The sequence below is a fragment of the Megalops cyprinoides genome, chromosome 19, assembly GCF_013368585.1.
Source record: "Megalops cyprinoides isolate fMegCyp1 chromosome 19, fMegCyp1.pri, whole genome shotgun sequence".
In the NCBI taxonomy this organism is placed as follows: Eukaryota; Metazoa; Chordata; class Actinopteri; order Elopiformes; family Megalopidae; genus Megalops; species Megalops cyprinoides.
In genome coordinates this window covers 14,120,326-14,139,533 of record NC_050601.1, presented here as the reverse complement: position 1 = coordinate 14,139,533, position 19,208 = coordinate 14,120,326, and the positions used below count along the sequence as shown (strand labels likewise).

Sequence of the window (19,208 nt, the reverse complement as noted above, 5' to 3'; positions counted from 1 at the left end):
CTCCCAGCCCCCTTGCAAACAGCTGTGGCGGACTAATCTCTGGGAGAAGAGGAAGAAAGTGTCCCCTAAAGAAGCAGATCTCACAAGGTAGCATAAGCGAGCAGCTTACGGAGCCACGGGCATGGTAAGATGCTATACAATATTATTATCAATACAGAGGAATAGCATAGTGCTTAAAAATAACATATACAACTGTGGCAGTAGGCTAGAAGGCACAGCTTTTACAGACTTGAAACAGATCCCCCCCGCTGATGACTTCTTGCATTTGTCATCAGAAAAGCTGCCCCCAGGTGTATGTGTAAAAAAGTGAATGTAAATATTTCTCTCACGGGCATGTATATTTTAAAAATTTTGTTGCAAAGCACTCTACTACAAAAATGCACTGGTGCAGTTATTAAACACATCATAAGAAACAGATGTGTAGGGCAGTGGTAATGAGCAAGGTTTTTAACCCAAAGGTCACCAGTTCAGTTCTATGGCTGGACACTGCTGTCGTACCCTTAGGCAAAGTACTTCAGCCAAATTACTTCAATAAAATTTATATTGCTGTATAAATAGATCAGTAGGCAACTAGCTCTGAGTGTCTTATAGGCCAATGCAGAATGTTTTAGTTGTATAATTGGGTTAAGGGCCCTAGAGTATTTGGCAACATAGGAGCAGTGTAATGGCAGATTCATGATGGTAGTAAACTGGACATATGGCAGTGGTGGCTCAAAACATTTGTAAGTATTTTCTTCTCTTTGATCTTACTACTAAGTGGACCTCAAACGATACATGTTGCTTCAGAGACCAGGAGCATACAAGCACATGGTTACATGCATGGACACAGACACACCTATACCCAAATGCACACCTGCTCACACACACTCAACCACGCATGCAAAAAGCAAAAAAAAAAAAAGTGGATGCATTAATATAAAAGCATCAGATCTACAGCGGCTGGTAGATGGACGAAAGAGCTCTCAAGTACCCCTGTTGAAGTCAAAGGTATCCTTTCATCCATCATTGGGACAGTGGGACAGGCAAAACAAGAACAGGCAAAAACACCTGCATATAGGGGATGGACGCCTGGCTGCTCCTGAGAGATCCGACAGCATGAATTTATGAATTTAAGGAAACGTGGTTCACACACCTTTTGTGCACACACTCACACACTCAAACCTATTTACATGTCATTCCATGTTATTTCAGCCCATTAAAAGCTGTGTGCAGTGGTCACTCCTGGCTCTGCGGATTGATGATTAAGGCTCTGAACCTGTGACCAGATGAGGCCTGAATACTTAGTGCTAAATTGGTGACCCTCTCAACAGACCACACTAATTGGAGTGCCAACAGCCTGCATCTGATAAAGCCAATGGGAGGCAGATCAGAACACATGCAAAGAGGGCTGGCATTAGTACAGTGGGATAATCTGCTAAGCACATAAAAAGAGATAACAGGCACAAGACGCTGCCAACAACACAACTTCAAAAGATGACTAAACACACAATCTGCCATTGAAAAAGAGGCCAGAAGAAGAATTTCTGTTGCAAGCTTTCCCTCAGAGACACTTAATTCACACAGATAATCTCCCAAGGGAAAGCATGTGAAATTGATCTGAACAAATGGAATTGGGAGACAAGAAAATATAACATCTGAGATGCAAAACAAGCAATAGTCCTCCCTCTGTCTTTACAGATCAAATATTTACAGAGCAGCTTTGATTCGGTATACGGAGTTCAGAACGAGGAGCAGCAGCAGCAGCACAGCCACAGACACACACTTACACTCCAAATCCCTCTGTTTTCTTTGGTAACTGAGCCATTGGGCCATTCTGAGCACAGTGCTGTCCATCACTGTTCATGTAAAGCCATGGCGAGACAAGATAAAAAGATGAGCAAGATGGTGACAAAGAGAAAGAATGCTTTGTGGCAGTGGTAGTGTTGGATGGCTAAAATGGTAATAAGTGAAGAGCAACACTGGTTCTGTTCAGCTGCAATCGTAGCAGTTACCATTTTAGGATTAAGACTGGGGGTCAGGATAAACAGTCACGTACCCGCTGTTCCTGTGTGGCGACGAACGTCTGAAACCCTGGTGCCACCCCGAAGCCGAGCTCGTGAATGAAGGGGGGCTCCGCCTGGCTGTGGATCTGAACTCTGATCCCCGCCTCAAACGCTGTCTCCTCTGTGCAAGCACACAGCGGGACAAACAGTCACAATCATGCTGTTTTCAAGCTGTTTCAAGGCAACACATGTATCACATACATCGTCACACATTGTGCATGATGTGGTTTAATGGCATTTTGACTGATTTGCCAGAACAGAATATCATATGGAGGAGGTTCTGATTATGACATAGCTTCAACAATCCTGTTAATAGAATTCTCTCTCTCTCTCTCTCTCTCTCTCTCTCTCTCTCTCACTCACTCACTCACACACACACACACACACACGCCACACAAACTGATCGATGGCAAGGCGACAGCAAACACCTTACAGAGACAAACCCATGGTAGGCAATGCGTTAACCAGCCCTTTTCTAATGAGAGAATTGCTTTTCATAAAGTGAAACAAATCACCTCTGCTATGAAACCTTCGCATTTGCCTTTTGTATTCCACACTGAACCTCAGCAGCCCAAAGCCCCAGTGAGCCTCCTCCTTTTCCACCCCCCTGTATACAGAGGTGATTGACCACCACTTCAATGACTGTGCAAATCCTCTCCACAGCCAGCACTTTTCCTGATTCTCTGTTAAAAATAGTGAGAAGCTGGTGAAGACCTATCACCCACAGAACATCAGTCAAACACCTGAGCCATGAAGGAAATTTGCTGGGATACCATGAGGTTTGAAAGGTGAAAAGGCTTTAATAATAAATATTGGGTGGAGGAGACTTACTGGAATGTACAATTAACCTGCAGCCCCATGATCAGATGATCATGTCACTGAGTTCTCCCAGCCTCTGGCCTCAGGCCCTGCATAGGGTATTCTCATTTATGAGAGGTGTCCCTGGCACTGATTAAAAGCTGCACTGTTGGCTTTTTCTTCACCATTTGTTTTCAAAATTCGACAGTGGCATTTCTCTTCAATTCTCCTGTCCAAGTGCATTCTTTAAAATTATTTATTTCCTGCTCCTATTTTCCCATGATAGATCATTAAGATGGGTATTACTAGTAAATGCCAACATACCCAATTAAATGGCAAAATGTATCCAATTAACATTAATTTTCCATTTACAATCCTTATCCTAATCTAACAATCCTTGACTTGACAGGGGAAGGTTTCTAATTGACGTTTTCATATTTATGAGCATCAGTTAGTAAATTTGGAGGTGTTGGCAAGATGGATTTGTAATGACAATAATAATGTAACCCTTGACGCTTGTCACAGTTAACTCCAGATGGGAAATTCTGAAGATGAGTCCTCTGTGTGCAAACTGGATGGGCTGTTAATCTTCCTGAGGACTGAGGTACTGTCTTGATATCGCTCTCTGCTCCCCAACTGGTTGTTCTGGGTATAATCTCACCCCGTCTGCCCGAAATGAGAGGTCGTGCAGACGGTAAAACTGGCTAGCTGTTGGTAAAGCCAGAGAGTGCTTATGACATCAAATAGAAACGGTCTTATCTAATCTCCCGCTACTACCCACAGCACCTTCACACATCTCTCAGCAGCTTAAACGAGTGGTTTATCTTCATGCTGGGTTCCATCTTCAACTGGACCTTTCTAAGCCCTTTCTATACGGAGAAGTTCCTTCCACTCATATTAGAATTAGAATTTTCATCTGAGCAAAAAGGCAGTTATATCGATACCTAGAAAAAAAGACTTTCTCTGAGAGGCCCCATCATCTACCCTTATTTTGCATAATATAGGAGCTGACACTGTTCTGATGTGCTTTTTCCAGATTCATAAACATTGTTTTCTTGTGCCCTATGTGATATTAACAGGGTGGATGAGAATGTCAAATCCACCCCCCCCCCCCTTTTACCATTTGCAAATAATTACAGTTATTTACAGAAGTGCAATCAAAATGGTAAAAATACCACCTGCTCACTGGTGGTGAAATTGATAAGTTGAAGATACATAGTGGAATGTTGACACAGCTGATGTTGCCACACATCTGAACAGGAGAATATTAATGATGGCTGCTTCAACAAATGGTTAGTAATTTCCAACCCGTGTGTGACTGCTTATGAAAGCTGCCCAAATGTGTGTGCTCAGAATAACTGTTGCCTTGGCTCGGTGCGTCACATGAACGGGGACATATGGAGAAATTCCATGACTCTTTCAGTTAAGAAAGGACATTTGGCCATGGTGATGAGGGCTCTTCTGAATCAACTGCCAAACTATTTTCTTTGTAAGGAGCTGGAACTGAAAATAGTCTTTTATACCACATATCCATGAAATGCTACAAAACCATAGTAAGGAGTGTTGTGTATTTTTAAGTTACAGGGTTGTTTAATGTCATTTACATTATGCATTGTGGTTAGTTGGTACCTACAATGCTTAGCCTACAACAGTAATCATTCTGATTTTACTTTCCTCAATAGGCTGCTTTTTTTTTCAACTAGTTGACGAGCTATTTTCTTGTGAAAGCCTGATTATTTCTAAAGAGCTGAACATAATGGCACATGCAGCAACAGCAAAAAAAAGTAATTACCATATTCAGGTGTGGAGAAGTCAGCCAACACTTCTCACAAGAATGAACAGAAAGAACAAATGTTCAAAAACCCAATAATTTATTTCAAAAACCAGGAACCAGCCTGCGCACGCACGGTCAGCTGACAAAAGTGAGACTTCTGCTCTACAGGCACACACCTGTATTAAATATGCCTTTAATTAGGCAAGTGTGGCTCGTTTGTTAACACTGTTGTTTGAATTGAATCTATGCAGTAGGCCTCCCTCTCTGATCCCCCCCAGATTTCCACAGCTTGCTTGGAGCTCACTTGGTAATAACTAATAAGAAAACAAATGAGAGGACAGAGTGACAAACCACAGAATGCAAAGAAAAAAACAACATGGTCATAAATAACTCCCATATTTTAATTTACATAACTTTACAGATGTTATCCAAGCAATTTTCAATTATACGTGACTGACACATCTGACTTCCTAAATACAACAAGCCGTGAAATTATGTTTGCCCTTTGCATTAAAAGATAATTATGCAATTTTCAACCTCTTTTAATGACTGGAATAAAATCAGACAAGGATGCTGCCTGCTACCGAAGCCACAGACGGCATTTAACTCATATCTGAGATACAATTATGTCTGCGACTTTCAAAAACTTCTGCACGTCTGCAGAGAGTCAGAGTTTCATAATTGGGAAAGGGAGATCGCATGAAAGAGGTGGCCTATAGTATTGTTTGAAAATGTATCAGACATCAAAACAATTGAACTATAATCATTAATATAATATGTGATCTCACTGGCAGCTCAAACTGAGATGGTTTTGCTTGTCTGTCAGAATAAATTAGTACAAATAAAATAAAGTAATAGATTGAGAAAGCTTATCATTGAAAATAATTTTCTGATAATATGGAAGAAGGCATATTTCTCATGGAATGTTATTTGAATTATTTGCATAGCATAATTATAGCATAATTGTTTGTGCAAACATAAGCACAATGGATTGCTTGAGGTCTTCATCCATACATTGTTCTTGCCAGGAAAAATTTGTAAGACAAAGAAGGTGTCAAAATTGTACAGAAATCATGCTGGCGTATGTATTTCATGAAATTTACTTTGACTATCCAAAATGCAAAGCATTACTAACAGTGATTCACAAAAGTCTGAAGTTGATATGATCTTTAGCAGACCTGATTTGTGGGAATCTCTGGTAAAGCTGAATGCCTACTGATTTGTTAACTGATGAAGGCATACTTCAAGACGTTCTTACTTGCCTCAGAATTTGAAATTCACTCTTTTGAAGTTTCTTCTATGGGAAAAATCTTACACGGAGGACATCGTTACCAAAATACCTCTGAAGAGAGCTTCAGTGCATCACGGTGCAATTTCACATTCATTACTGTGGACCCCATAATGACTTCTTTTGAGAGGTAAAATAAATATCTTAATGGTGTATTGCCATCTAAATGCAAAAGAAGTTGAAATGGAGATGTGGGATGCTGTCTCAAAGCAGCGACAGCATCTTATAATGAAAAGATGAGAGGAAAAATCAAAGTGAAATGCCTATCTTTCATGGGAATAATATGCCAGTAGCTCTCCCATCAACCTGTTTCTCTATTCCCTCTCAGCCTCAGGTAAAAGCACTACCATGATGGTCTCTCGGGTTATGAGAGGAAACTGAATCAGTTGTTGATGTATTGTTCAAAGATAATGACTTCAGCCCCCCCCCCCCCCCCCCTTAAAATTTCCTAGTGCATTACAGCAGGGCTTGTAGCAGGCTAAATTTCACCTCGATCAAATGTTGTATTGATGGTGATTTTTTCAAAATTCAGATTAGCACAGGTTCTTACTGAATTCTTACATTGCTCTCTTCATTCAATTCTGTATAGTATATACAGTACATGAATACACTTGAATATATGTCACAATAATAACAAAACAAGTCAATAAATACATGCAGATAGGATTCTGAACTGAAATGTAGTGAAGGGCACTGCAAGCTACAAGCTATATAACATCAGGACAATGTAAGGATAATGTAAAACATACAGTTGAGTTTTGAAAATAAACTACTAGGTCACAAAAAGTCAACGATGAAATCAAAATTCTTTGAATTTGAGAACATTTTTAAAGATGGAAATGAAATGAAAATGTGTTATGACAAATATGAATGTGAAAACATGTGTTACTTGGCTTTATTTTGTCTTTGTTTATCCACCCTGTAATCTTGCTGCCTACCCAAAATAAAGGAGCTGATTCTGGTTGGTCAAGAACCTTACTTCTTCAGGGCGGCATAGTTGAAAATCCCTTATCCCCCAGTGGCACTATCCCAAAAAGTCAGATAAGGGCTAAACTTACTCACAGGTATTCAAGAAGTGCACTGATGCAGAGACAGCTGAGTGCAACAACACACGATCGGCATTGTGTGTTAACTCTTTCCAGCGTGCAGGTATGACTGTGTAAACACCAATGCTGAATGCATCAACAAATTATTGATTTTGACTGGAGCATGCCTTTTAGTTGCAATACTTACTACCATTGTACCTGTAATGAATCTTCCAATGTTATGCTGAACTATAAATACCATAGAACTAAAATGAATGCAACCTATATTATGTTGCAATGTCCAATACATTGTGACTTTTTTATAAAGAGAAAAAGCAGAAGTGGTTATTACGGCATGTGGTGTTGAAGTCAATTGTTATCAAACAATTAAAACCAAAGCAAAACATCGCCCCATCTGTAATTTAGCATACATGGAGGTATTGTGAAAACCAGACTCCTACTCTGGAGGATGGGGGGTTTTCAATGGCTAAGAAACTCTAAAATGGAAGGTCATGCTCCTTGCTTTTTTGTCTCTTTTCTCTCTAATGAATCAATTTCACTTCAGAAATATCTCATTTTCAATATCTCAATCTCCATCTCAGTTTTTGAAGACTTAAACTACCAGGACATCAGTCTAATTTACCTGCTGCACCTTTGCTGTATTTCTGTTCTCCGGTTTCAAAGTACAAAATTATTAAAAGATTACATTTATAGGTAAAACCAATGTGCTCTTTCTTGAAAGATCCAGTGGAAATAACATCACTTTTTCTGTTGTATATTTGTCTGGCTGCAGGGCCTCTAAGTGGAAAACTTTGAGATGTCGTTCCATTACGCGTCTCTACAGATTTAAAAATGTGCCTTCTTACTTTCTGGGATCTGGAAGGTGGGGGAAATGAATTCACTCTAACCTGTGAAACAATGCATCTCAGACCATGATATACATTGTGGAAATAAACAAACCTCTCATCAATCAAGGCTAGTGCCCAGCTGTTCATTTTCTGTCCTTTCCAGACTTAGTTGCAAGCATGCATAAGTGAAATGGGGGAAAAAAAAAAAATCTGGAAACTTTATTATTGATACGCTTCCATTGTTCTGCCGAACAAACCCGCGCAATCAGGAATACAGCCTCAAGCTTAGGTATTCTGACTGGAAATGTGCTTGGGCAACATACAACTTTTTGGCCAAGAGTAAATGGAAATGTTAATAAAAACAAAATCATGTTACAGGATATAATGAAGCATTTACAAATAGCAAAGCTAGATCTGGAATCCCAACAGGCCATTCTGGAAGAGAACTGTAGCATCACAGTGGAAAATAACATGACAGTAGGAATGTTTCAGCAGCTCCTTTGATCAATCAGGCATGAGAGTACAGTAGGCCGAGAGGACAACTTTTCACTTTTAGATAAACTTCTATTGACCTCCCCACACACAGAACCCAGGAGATTCATTTTTCGCCTGTGATTTCACATAGACAAATGGATTGAAAGAGGCATTCTATTTGATTAGAACTGAGTTAAACTCCTTGATTATAAAACACCAACAGCAGCAACAAAAAAGATTAAAAAATAAACTTGCCATGGTGTAAAATGTGTTAGTATTATATGCTTGGTGAAAACTTGAGGCTGAATCAATACAGGGTTTTACAGATGCCTTTTATCATTGTTAAATCAAATGAACAGCAACAAACTACTGTGAAATCGAAGTAGTCAGAGGCAAAGGATTTTTTTTCCAGCGTGACACTAAAAACAGCTATGGTTTTCAGGCTATTGCTGAACCATTTGCAATGTTCTTGTTTTTGTTTGTATGGTGCTTTATAAGAGTTTGAGAGCTGAAGAAAGATGTTGATGGTTATTTGTGGAGAGGGTACACCAGGGATAGAGAGGGAAGAACAGGGCCAGATGTGTACAGTGTTACAATTAGTATTTTTGAAAATCTCAAGGAATGCAGTTTTTCATAAATTATAGCTGAAATCAGTGTGCGTATATCACACATAATGTAATGCACTGATGTCCTAATTCAGTTAGGATAGGATAGGATAGGATCTACCAACATCTGACTATGGTATGCAAAGAAAAGGTCAATGGGAATCAGAGGCGCCCTAGCAGATATCTGTAACTACTTAAATACAACGCTGGCGCATTTACAAGGTAAAGGAAACGTAATGCAGGTGTACAAGAGACAGCTCCATTGATATATTAAATATAGTTCACATCAACAATTGCTATTTGATTCATAAGGCCACATCACTTCTCAGTTATAAATGCCTTTAATTAAGCAATAAATAACCTAAAAATAACAACATTAATCACTGATGGTGTGCTGTCAGCAAGAACACTGAATATGCAGAAAAAGGATGTTGACATTATTGCAAGTCTTTCGACTGTGAATGATTGTATTAATCACTTCCAGATTGTTTAAAAAAACACTTTTACATCCAAATAATAATGTGAATATTTGAAATTTTAACCTTTTAAATGAGATGTTTACACACACCATGAACAGTAAAATTATTTGCAAGCACTGAGTTGAACCATTTTTATACATTCCATCAATAGCTGACAGACATTTTGGTTTTCTGAATTAATGTGGTCTCTAGTCTCACTCTGTGTTCTCACTTTCTTGGAGACAGATGCCATGCAAAGTAATAGATGACCAGTTGCACAAATTGCAACAGAATTTGGAGTTTGTAACAACTCCAAATTTACTGATGTAATTTACTGATGAACTTTTTCAAAGGCGAAGTTGGTTCAGATAGGTGGCCTCACTTACCTCACAAATTGCTACCAGATGGGTCCTCAGCTCAAAATTCAAATATTCAAGCAAACACATCCAACATAAGGATGGGCATCGGGACTCCAAGAAGCATGTGACAGTATTTTTTCACCAATGTTTTCACATTTTTGTCTTGCTACAGGAACCATCACATTTCTAACTGCTCCATAGGTAATGGATCTGAATTCAGGTATTTGCATAAAAAAGCTTCCTACTTTCTTTCTGGACATTTATTTAATTATTGTATTTCAATGAACGTGAAAAGACTGAAAAGTCTAATGGCATCTAATTAAGGTGTACAGGTAATTAGCGATGTTTCTTTTGTGTGTAGCAGCACAGGGGGAAATTTTTGTAATTGGACAATTAGGATTTTTTGTAATTGAAGAGAAGGTCAAGGTCATTTGAGTATTTAATTTGTCTGAATTACTGCAAAATAACCAACAATTTCTCCTTGTTTTCTTCTATCACTTGCTGTTATCAAAATTAGATGTTAATGGAACTTGCAAGTGTTGCACCATGAATGACTGGAGTTGCCAGAGACTGATGTTTAGATGCTTGGATGGAATACAAACCCAACACCTACCTTACAAGATTTGAGAATAGAAGAATTAGTATGGGCAATAAACTCCTGGAGAGAAGGAACATATGGGCAAGAACCTCCCCAGAGATGTATTCCTATTCTGAGGTACCTGGTTAACTACTAGTACTCAAGAGAAGGTTGGGAACATAAGCTGACTGCCTTCTGGAAAAGCCAGAACCCTATCAGATTGGGAGGACTTGTTTTTCCCTCCAACTTGCTTATGTGATCAACAAATAACAGATGTCCCCTGTCTGTGAATATGGACAAGCAATAAGATAAACTGGGTATTGGCTTTCCAGACACAGGACGGCAGACCCCTGACAGACTGTTGCGGAAGCAAACAACTTCATATGGTTACGTGTACCACACTTCAGTGTTAAATCCAATTTTCAGAGGTATCTCTCAGCCATTTTAATATCATTTCAGACCAAACTGTGTATATTGGGTCTGCTTCTGAGAAGAATTTTCCTGGCAAGTTCCAATAAAATCTGTTTGATAGCTTCTCAGCTATATAAAGTTGAAAATGAAAGCACACTCTATTTCAGTTTATACACATAAGTAAAGTAAATTATAGTCAACATTAGTCGATGACTTTTGGCATGGATTTAAACAGTGTCACAAGTGTGTCCTTTGGTAGGACCATCTTTATAAATACAATTTTATTTTGAATGGTACTGTGAAGTCCATTTAATTTCCCTACTGTACTAACCACCAGTGCCAGCATATGGATATATTCCATACAGCCACCATTTCTATGTTCAGCAATGTGTTCTAATTATACTTCCATTATTATCGTGTTATTGACAGGCCCAAAAGTCATGGGATCACAAAAATTATCAAGCATATTGTAACTAGCAAGTTTAATTATAGTGTTGCTTGGTTAATATGTATTATCGGGGAAGCTATAACTGGTAATTTCTTGGTGCTATTTGGCATTGGGTGCACAGTGGGTGCACAGCTAATACGATTTGTAACATTAACAACTAAGTGGTCAGACAACTGGTTAACAACTAATATCAATCCAAAGCAAAGACTTATACGGACCTATTACAGCAGGTTAATCAGAGCAGTCTACATGAATTCATTCATTTGTTAGACTACTTGAGAGAAGGTTTAGGGAGTTTTTAGTAAATGGACCTGCCTAGTGGTGAGTCCACGTCTTCTACAGTGAACTACAGTCAATAAAGCAGAAAGGTGCAAGACAGCCATGTCAGAACTTTGGTCTAGTTGCATTTAATGACTCTTGTTTAGTCTTACTTTCACTCATAATGCAGTTTCTTCGTTTAATTGACTATTCGCCATTACCCTCATAGGAGTAGCACTGGGATGAATTCTCTGTGCTATTGTTACGGGGCCAAGAGCCAGATTTATAGGGTACGGAGTCAGTGTTTGCAGAGAGTCAGCATTTAGCCGTTAATTAATCCGAGTGGAGAGATGAATGCGCGGCCAAGAACAGATATGCAGGGCCGCTGTGCGTTGGGCTCCTCGGCGCTTTTGTTCGAGGAATCCAGATTTAAAGCCTCAAAGCCTAACAGAGATGATTGTTTCTCCTGGCCATATCTACAAGGAAAATGTGGGAGAACGATATCAACGAGCTGCCAGGCTTTCAGGGATGTATTTTTTTTACAACAGTTACAAATACAGTGTGAAAACCGTTGGGTCAGCGTGTTTATGCTTGGGAGGACGTGAACCAGATTTAACTAAAATACACCATACTCAATGTTTGGAAACAAGACAATAAATTAAACCCACACGGACAGCCCTATTTCTGCAAGAAGTGAAGCGTCTGTCATTTCTGTTGACCACACTGTTACAAACATCCATAGGTTGTTCTGCCTCCTAGGCACGTTACCTCTTGTGCATGGGGATGGAGGTAAGGTGGAGAATTATAAGTAAACAATTCAAGTGTTGTTATTATCCCACCTGTCAAACCTGTCTGTCTCTACAGGTATAAAAATGTATATCTTTATACTCAGGCAACCATGCCCCTGTTTATATGCTTAATTCTATCAAATTTTCTTTTTTGTTTTCACGAGTGCTGCATCCTCTACACTATTCAGGATCTATCTGGTGGTCACCTCTGCTGTTCTTGTGGGCGTCTGCATGGCAAACATCATTATCTTCTCTTACAGCTGTAGATAGTATCAACAATTGTTCAGCCTGCTCAAATGCCACTCATTTGTCTGTGAATGTGGGTTGTATGTCTGCCACCATTTCACCTGCTCACTTTCATTGTCATTTCCCTGTTATTACTAATGTTGAATATACTGTATGTAGTGACTCTTTATGTGTTTTTATTTATTTTTTTTTTGCTTGCATTGTTCTCTACTTGTAAGTCATTTTGGATAAAAGCATCTGTCAAAAGAATAAATGTAAATGTAAATATAGTGAACTGCTGGGTACTTTAATTTTTCAGTTTTTTCCCCCCAAGTCACTGGGTTTCTTGTTTTTCCTCTTTTCCTCTGGAAAACCTATCATGTACATCACTTTGTGGACATGGGTTTTAACTCCTTTGGTTGCATCTCTTTCCAAAAGCACAAAGTAAATCTGTTATCACTCAGTGTAGACAGGACTCTAATCCTGATTTGGCCTGACATTTCATTAAATCATCCCTTTACTATCCACTCCATGTTACCCTACACAAAACATTACAATGTTAACACCACTGAAGCATTATCCCCCTTGCACCTTACAATGTTGTTTTACATCTTGTAGTTATTTTGGCTTTATAAACCTTGCAAGCAGTATTAATTTTCCAACCTTTGATCTACTCACACTGTTTTCATGTATTATTGGTGAGACCCTACAAAGCAGACTCATCATACCTCTGTGACTGCTCATGTCTCTCCCAGTCTCAAAACTACCTTTCATCTCACCACTGGTTTCAAAAGCACTTTCAGTCTCCAGCCATAAATGAATGTTTTTTTAAGTGTACTGCTAGATGCTACCTCCTCATTCTCCTAAGAAAGATGTTATCTCCTTGACATTATTAGGGGAACATTCAACAGTAACTTTCCATAGAGCTGAAATACTTCTAAGATGTAACATTGCTATGGGGATCTCAATGTCTTAATGGCCAGGTTGTTAAATGTCATCTCCTCAAAAGTCTCAGGGGTACAATCAAGAGTAAACATCCACAGTCACTAAAAACCTGCTAAAGGCTACCTGCTTGTTGTGATGGTGAGGTTGGTAGGCACAATCTCCTTAGCATAAGTGCGCCCACTCAAGCATAAACGTCTGATCGGTTTCTAAATATATCACTGTAGGGCTGTGTGATATGACCAAAATCTCATATCCCGAAAATGATAAATATCACGATATAGCACGTTTCCTGTAAGTTCAATGAGTAAATAGTTTATGTAAAATGACCACATGGAATGGCCTATTTCTTATTACATTTTGAATCATATACTTGACAAATAAAAGGTACTTACTCATATTTGATTATTTTTCTCCTTTTATTTAGAACCTTTGTGCAAATTTTCAATTAACCCTTTCGCGTGTACAGTCACATCATTTAGCATGTATGCTAAAACTGGTGCGATTAAAACACTAGATTGGAAAAATTCTAGCTAATTTTAGCTTTGAGGAAACAGTGATTTAACGTAAAAAAAAAAAATAGCAAATGCTAACTGAAAACTTTGAGAAGCTTAATAATGCTAATGAAAACATGACAAACCATGTAACTTAACATGCATGCTACATAGCATAAAAATAAGTTACGTGCAAAAGGGTTAAGAATGTAACAAAATATAAAATAATGTATAAAACATAAAAAGGTAAATAGAAAACACTTTTCAACTATAGTTCTGTGTCACGTTCACTCTCCTCCATGTTTGTGTTGCCTTCATGCAAATTTCCTGCCTGCATCTGTGCTGTGTGGAAGAACGCAAAGCATCTTCCAAATGAAAAAAAATATTGCCTGATTTGCGACACAACGAAATAAACGATAGAGCATAATATGGAACAACAGACATTTTTCTATCATCACATTATATACATTGTCATATCGCACAGCCCTATATCACTGTTAAGTACTGCTTCTTCAAACTAATGTCAGGCAGGTTTTTAGCAGTAATTACTTCATAGTTACTTTATTACTAGTTTTTTGGGGGTCAACAACCTCATCCTTGGGGCCAGGTGGGATCCCTTACCCAGACCGCAAACCCATGCTGAAATGTACCAAATGCAATTTGCAATTAAACTCCGAAATTAAAATTCTGGAGGAAAAATTTGAGATAACACGTTCACATTATGCATTCACCTTAACCTGTCAAGCCTCTTTTCTCTACATGTATAAAAAGGCCATGTACACTCTCACATCAGCTGTTCCCATCAACTATTTCCTGCTCAGTCTCCACCTTTTTCTGTCCAATTTTCTTTATGTGATTTTCTTTTCTGTGATGTCCCCATGGGTCATCAACCTTGTTCATGACCAGGTATGATCCTTATTCTGGATACCAAGGCTGGGTTGAAATTAATCAAAAAACTCCATATAGCACATTTGCCTGGGAAATTTGTCTTTCATTTGTCGAGCAATGAAATAATATATGCTATGTACACTGTGATTTCACAGGCTGATATTTGCCTTAGACTTCAGCTGATGGAACATAACCTACTATTAATGTGGCTCTGTTAGAGTTGTGAGAGTATCATTTTGGAGACAGCTTTTGTCTGTTTTTCTCTAAGCAATGTTTTTGCCTAAACAAACACAGTCTCAACACACACTGTGAAGCATGAAGGTATGCACAAAAAATGTTCATTATGTGAAACCATTTGCACAAATGTGAGGAGGAGAAAATGTATCCATTCACAGTACTAATGTCAGTGTCTGAATTTTGACACGGTATTGTCTTGATTTTTAAACTTTAGATTTTGTATGCATGTGAAGCCTGCAAATCACAAAAGCCAGGGCTTTGTAGCCAACTCCCTACAGATTTAATGTCTGGAGCTGACTGGGCTATGACTTAGTCAATGCTGGCAGCGGTGCTGATGGCGGTTAACTGCCTTGCCCTAAACACAGTTGTGTTCATCTCACACGGTGACAGAGCCTACCTGTCTCGCCCCACACGGGCAGGTACTCATCCTGCTGAATGTCCAGCATGATCTCCAGGCCGTTCCCGGTGCCCCCCTTCACCGTGGTGCGGAGCGTCTTCCCCTCCTCTGCTGCGTTGAACATGTAGCACTTCCCATACCTGGTGAACACCTGGAGTAGGAGGAGACAGGAACCAGGGTTAATCAGGGCTGTTACTGCAGAGTTCACAACCTCTTTCCTATGATTCCCTTCAAACAGCATGATATTCTGAGATTCTATCTGTAGGAACATGCAGGGTACACTAAAGTGTATTGAGTATAGTCCTAGGAAGTAAAACCATATCAATCCACACATCAAAATGTAGGAATCCTATATTCCTGTCCACATCTCACTTCATTCAGCAAAAGCTTAAACTGTTTCAGTCTATATCACATATTCACTCACTTTCATTCCACCACATATATTTGGTTACTGTTTACATCACTTATACACAAGCATTACTGGCTGCTTATTACGGTTATTACACATATGACAGACAAAGCTAAACTTTCATTTACAATGGCAATATGTTTATGTGTTTGGAGTTTCATGTAATAAGGTAAATCGATGAAACACTTAAATATTGTCACAAAAAGATCTTGTATTAACTTGCAATCAGACTGTATACACAAATACATTGTAAGACACTCAACTGATTTTTATTTCTGTCATGGGATATGTGAGAAATATAACATATTACATTAAGCTTCTGCAGCAATTGCTCTTATCCAAAGAAACTTATGTAACTTACAGTTATGTTATCCATTTACACAGCTGGATATTTACTGGGGCCATTTGGGTTAAGAATCTTAGCAACAACAGCAACAGCAATGTCCTATGGAATGGGAATCAAACCAACAACCTTAAGGCTACACTCCTTTCCACTACGCTGTCCTGCTGCCCATTACAGAGGACAATACGGCAGAGGTACTCCAGATATGATAGGTGATCGTTTGTGACACGTGGTTAGATGTACTTAGGTGATGGTTTCTGGAATAAATCAGTTTACTTTGTTAATTGCCACTCTGTTGATTGCTTTTCTTTGGCATGCTTTTGTCTTAAGCAAAATGTTGATTTTGGTGTGTGGACTTGACAGGCTGATGCAGACAGCCATTCTTGGACGATGCGCAATTTATTTTCAAATATTTCAAAATGTATTCAGTGATTCCATCTGGAACGGTGGAATGATGAGATTTGTTGTTGTTTGGAGGCAGAATGAGTTTTGAGTTTTTCATCTGAGACAGCAATGTAATATTCCAGGGTGCCCGAAGAATGTATAAATCAATACAGGGCAAATGTTGACCTTAAATGTTATTACAGAGACTACCTAAATTGAATTATGCACTTCATGCTTTTCGTTCATTTACCAGGCTTGCTTTTGCACAGGAGGCTATGGCAAAGACAAACCTATCACTAGGTCTAATGGAGCTTTCAAAGACTTTGTCTTTTCCTACCTTGCTATTACAGTGAAGTCTGGTTGGGTGAACATGCATCACGCCATGAGTGCTTTCACAGCTTATATATGTGCTTTCACATCATCAGAGTAAAAAACCCTTTATAAGCTTTATAGCACTTATACTGTGTGAAGTATATTTGGCTCAAAGAAAAGGTTGAGTCTGTAAAACTGCAGTGCAACCAGATCCCAAAAATCTTGGCAGTGTTAACTCATTAATCTTCTTATTTACTTCTTATTCTTATTTCCTTTACCTGGAAAAAGAACTGGAGACTTTCATTTTCACAGAAAAAAAGAACTACAAAAATAACATTTGTATGTAAAAAAGGTTTAAATTGAATGAATGAATAAATAAATGGATATATACTGAAAATAGACCTTTAACCCTCAGGGCTCCTATAGTAAGAAAAAATATTAAGACTTGAGCACTACTTTTTTGAATATAATGATTTCATATGTATGGATAAAAGTGTTGTTATCATATTGACAAAACAGAAAATGATTGAATGGTTCATTTTTTGTCCAGAGCTTTTTTAAGTCATGTGAAATGTTACTTTACACTCAAAAAATAATTATACCATTTCTTTTTCTTTTTGTTGCTATAGTGAGTGATTGCATGTATAACTTGTTCACATTCAGTGGACCCCTTATTACACAATTGAAGAAAGGTAATTTATGTGATTTTTCTCTTGATATTTACATAGGACTAAAAAGAAGTTTCTGCAGTAAGGCCATGGGTAGTATTTTACTTCCTCCGGCAGCTGGTTATTGCAAATGTAAAGAAAATACCAATATCACTAAATACTGGACCCTTCCTTGGAAATTCAACTGTGAAGATAGCTTAGCAAGCAATGGCCCACCTTCTGTCTCTTTTGATTCTGTCGTAAATGAACATGTCCTCTTTATAATGCATTGGTAGGTTGTGACCAACGGATGCACACACCTGGCTGGAATTATGGACGCCATGCTTAAAACAATTGGCCTGACATTTGATGCTGAATTTGGTGTAATGTCCTCTACAACACATTTCTTTTAAACCACTCACTTATCACTACTGCAATCAAAAAAGACAAAGAAAAAATAAATAAAATCCAGAGACTTTCTACAAACAATTATTCTGCAATACTATCCAAGGTAATATAATGACATTCTTTCCCATCCAATATAAACCCTGAGCATAATATTTTAATTATAATTCAGTTACAGGTAGTGTCATGATTTAACCATAAGCATGGTTCTTAAACATGGTATCTACAGCTGAGCTATAGAGATATATGAACAGAAAAATGTGGTTCAGTTATAAGAAAGCGTTTTCACTTGAGGCTAAAAGCTATTATTATTAGACACAGCACTACAAATCAAGTCCATGCCTAGTTGATGGTAATGTACAATACACTGATTAGAATTTCCCACGAAGACATGCAATGACAATATTTTAATATTGAGACTCCAGCAAATTACAGCTTGCACAAAATACCCACAAACTGGTGAATATAATTGATTTTTACTCTAAATATCAGTTTCCTGTACCACTGCTCCACGTAATTATTGCCAAATGCTGGGAAAAATTTCTATGCAATAACCCACAGCAGGTGGATTTGTAACTTGTAACTTAAAGCTACAAGTGACTACTTAATTAAACAAGCGTGGATCATCTCATAAAGTAAACAAAAATGTTCATCGCATGGTCCAAAGACATTTAAGAAGAGGTTCCTAGCACAATTAAGGAAATAAACGATAACTTCTTGATTGTCCTGCTAGAATGGATGTTTTGTTTAAGTTTGTCTCCCACCCAACAGAATGGCAAAGTAGTGTTTTAGGAGAATACTTTTATAATGACTTTCTTCTGCTTGATGCTCAAACAGCTCTTCCAGCTGCCCCCCCACCCCCCATTATAAAATGGAAGGCGGAATAATATTTGTATTGTGTGGGCATACACAATTTCTTAGTCATAAAACATAAATCATAAACATTTTAAATAGAAAACACTTACTTGCCTTAGATGCATTTGCTGCTTTTTTACCTCCCTGTGAAATAAGAAATCTCATATTGTTTTTCTTAGCTTGCATCCTGCCTCAGATGCAGAAGAACCCCTGAATAAATAATCTGGTTAAAGATTTGTGCAAACAAACAAACTGGAAAGCACGAGCTTAATCACAATCTCATCGAATAAATGTGTGCCTTCCAGTTACAAATGCACAGAATAGGATCCCTAGAAAAGAGTAAAGCCGGAAAAACAAATGTGATTTCGCAGCTGTTGTTTCCTGAAATTATTATTATTTCAGAAATATTTATCATAGGCCTTAAGATGAAAACAAATAAAGACAGGGCAGGTTGCTTCTTTCTGCCTTTAATGATGCATTTTCTATTCATTATAATATGGCAGAGTCACAGAATTTT

At 38.3% G+C, this 19,208-nt stretch overlaps 1 protein-coding gene across 2 annotated transcripts in view; it reads right to left on the bottom strand.

Moving 5' to 3' along the window:
• The window catches only part of asic2 (acid-sensing (proton-gated) ion channel 2), a 222,208-nt gene that overhangs the window by 14,756 nt on the left and 188,244 nt on the right, over positions 1-19,208 (bottom strand). For both annotated transcript variants that reach the window (XM_036552580.1, XM_036552579.1), the window contains exons 2-3: positions 15,337-15,487; positions 2,036-2,163 (exon numbers count right to left, since the gene is read on the bottom strand). In XM_036552580.1, the coding sequence (XP_036408473.1) occupies positions 2,036-2,163; positions 15,337-15,487 (279 nt within the window). The remainder of the gene's footprint in view (positions 1-2,035; positions 2,164-15,336; positions 15,488-19,208) is intronic.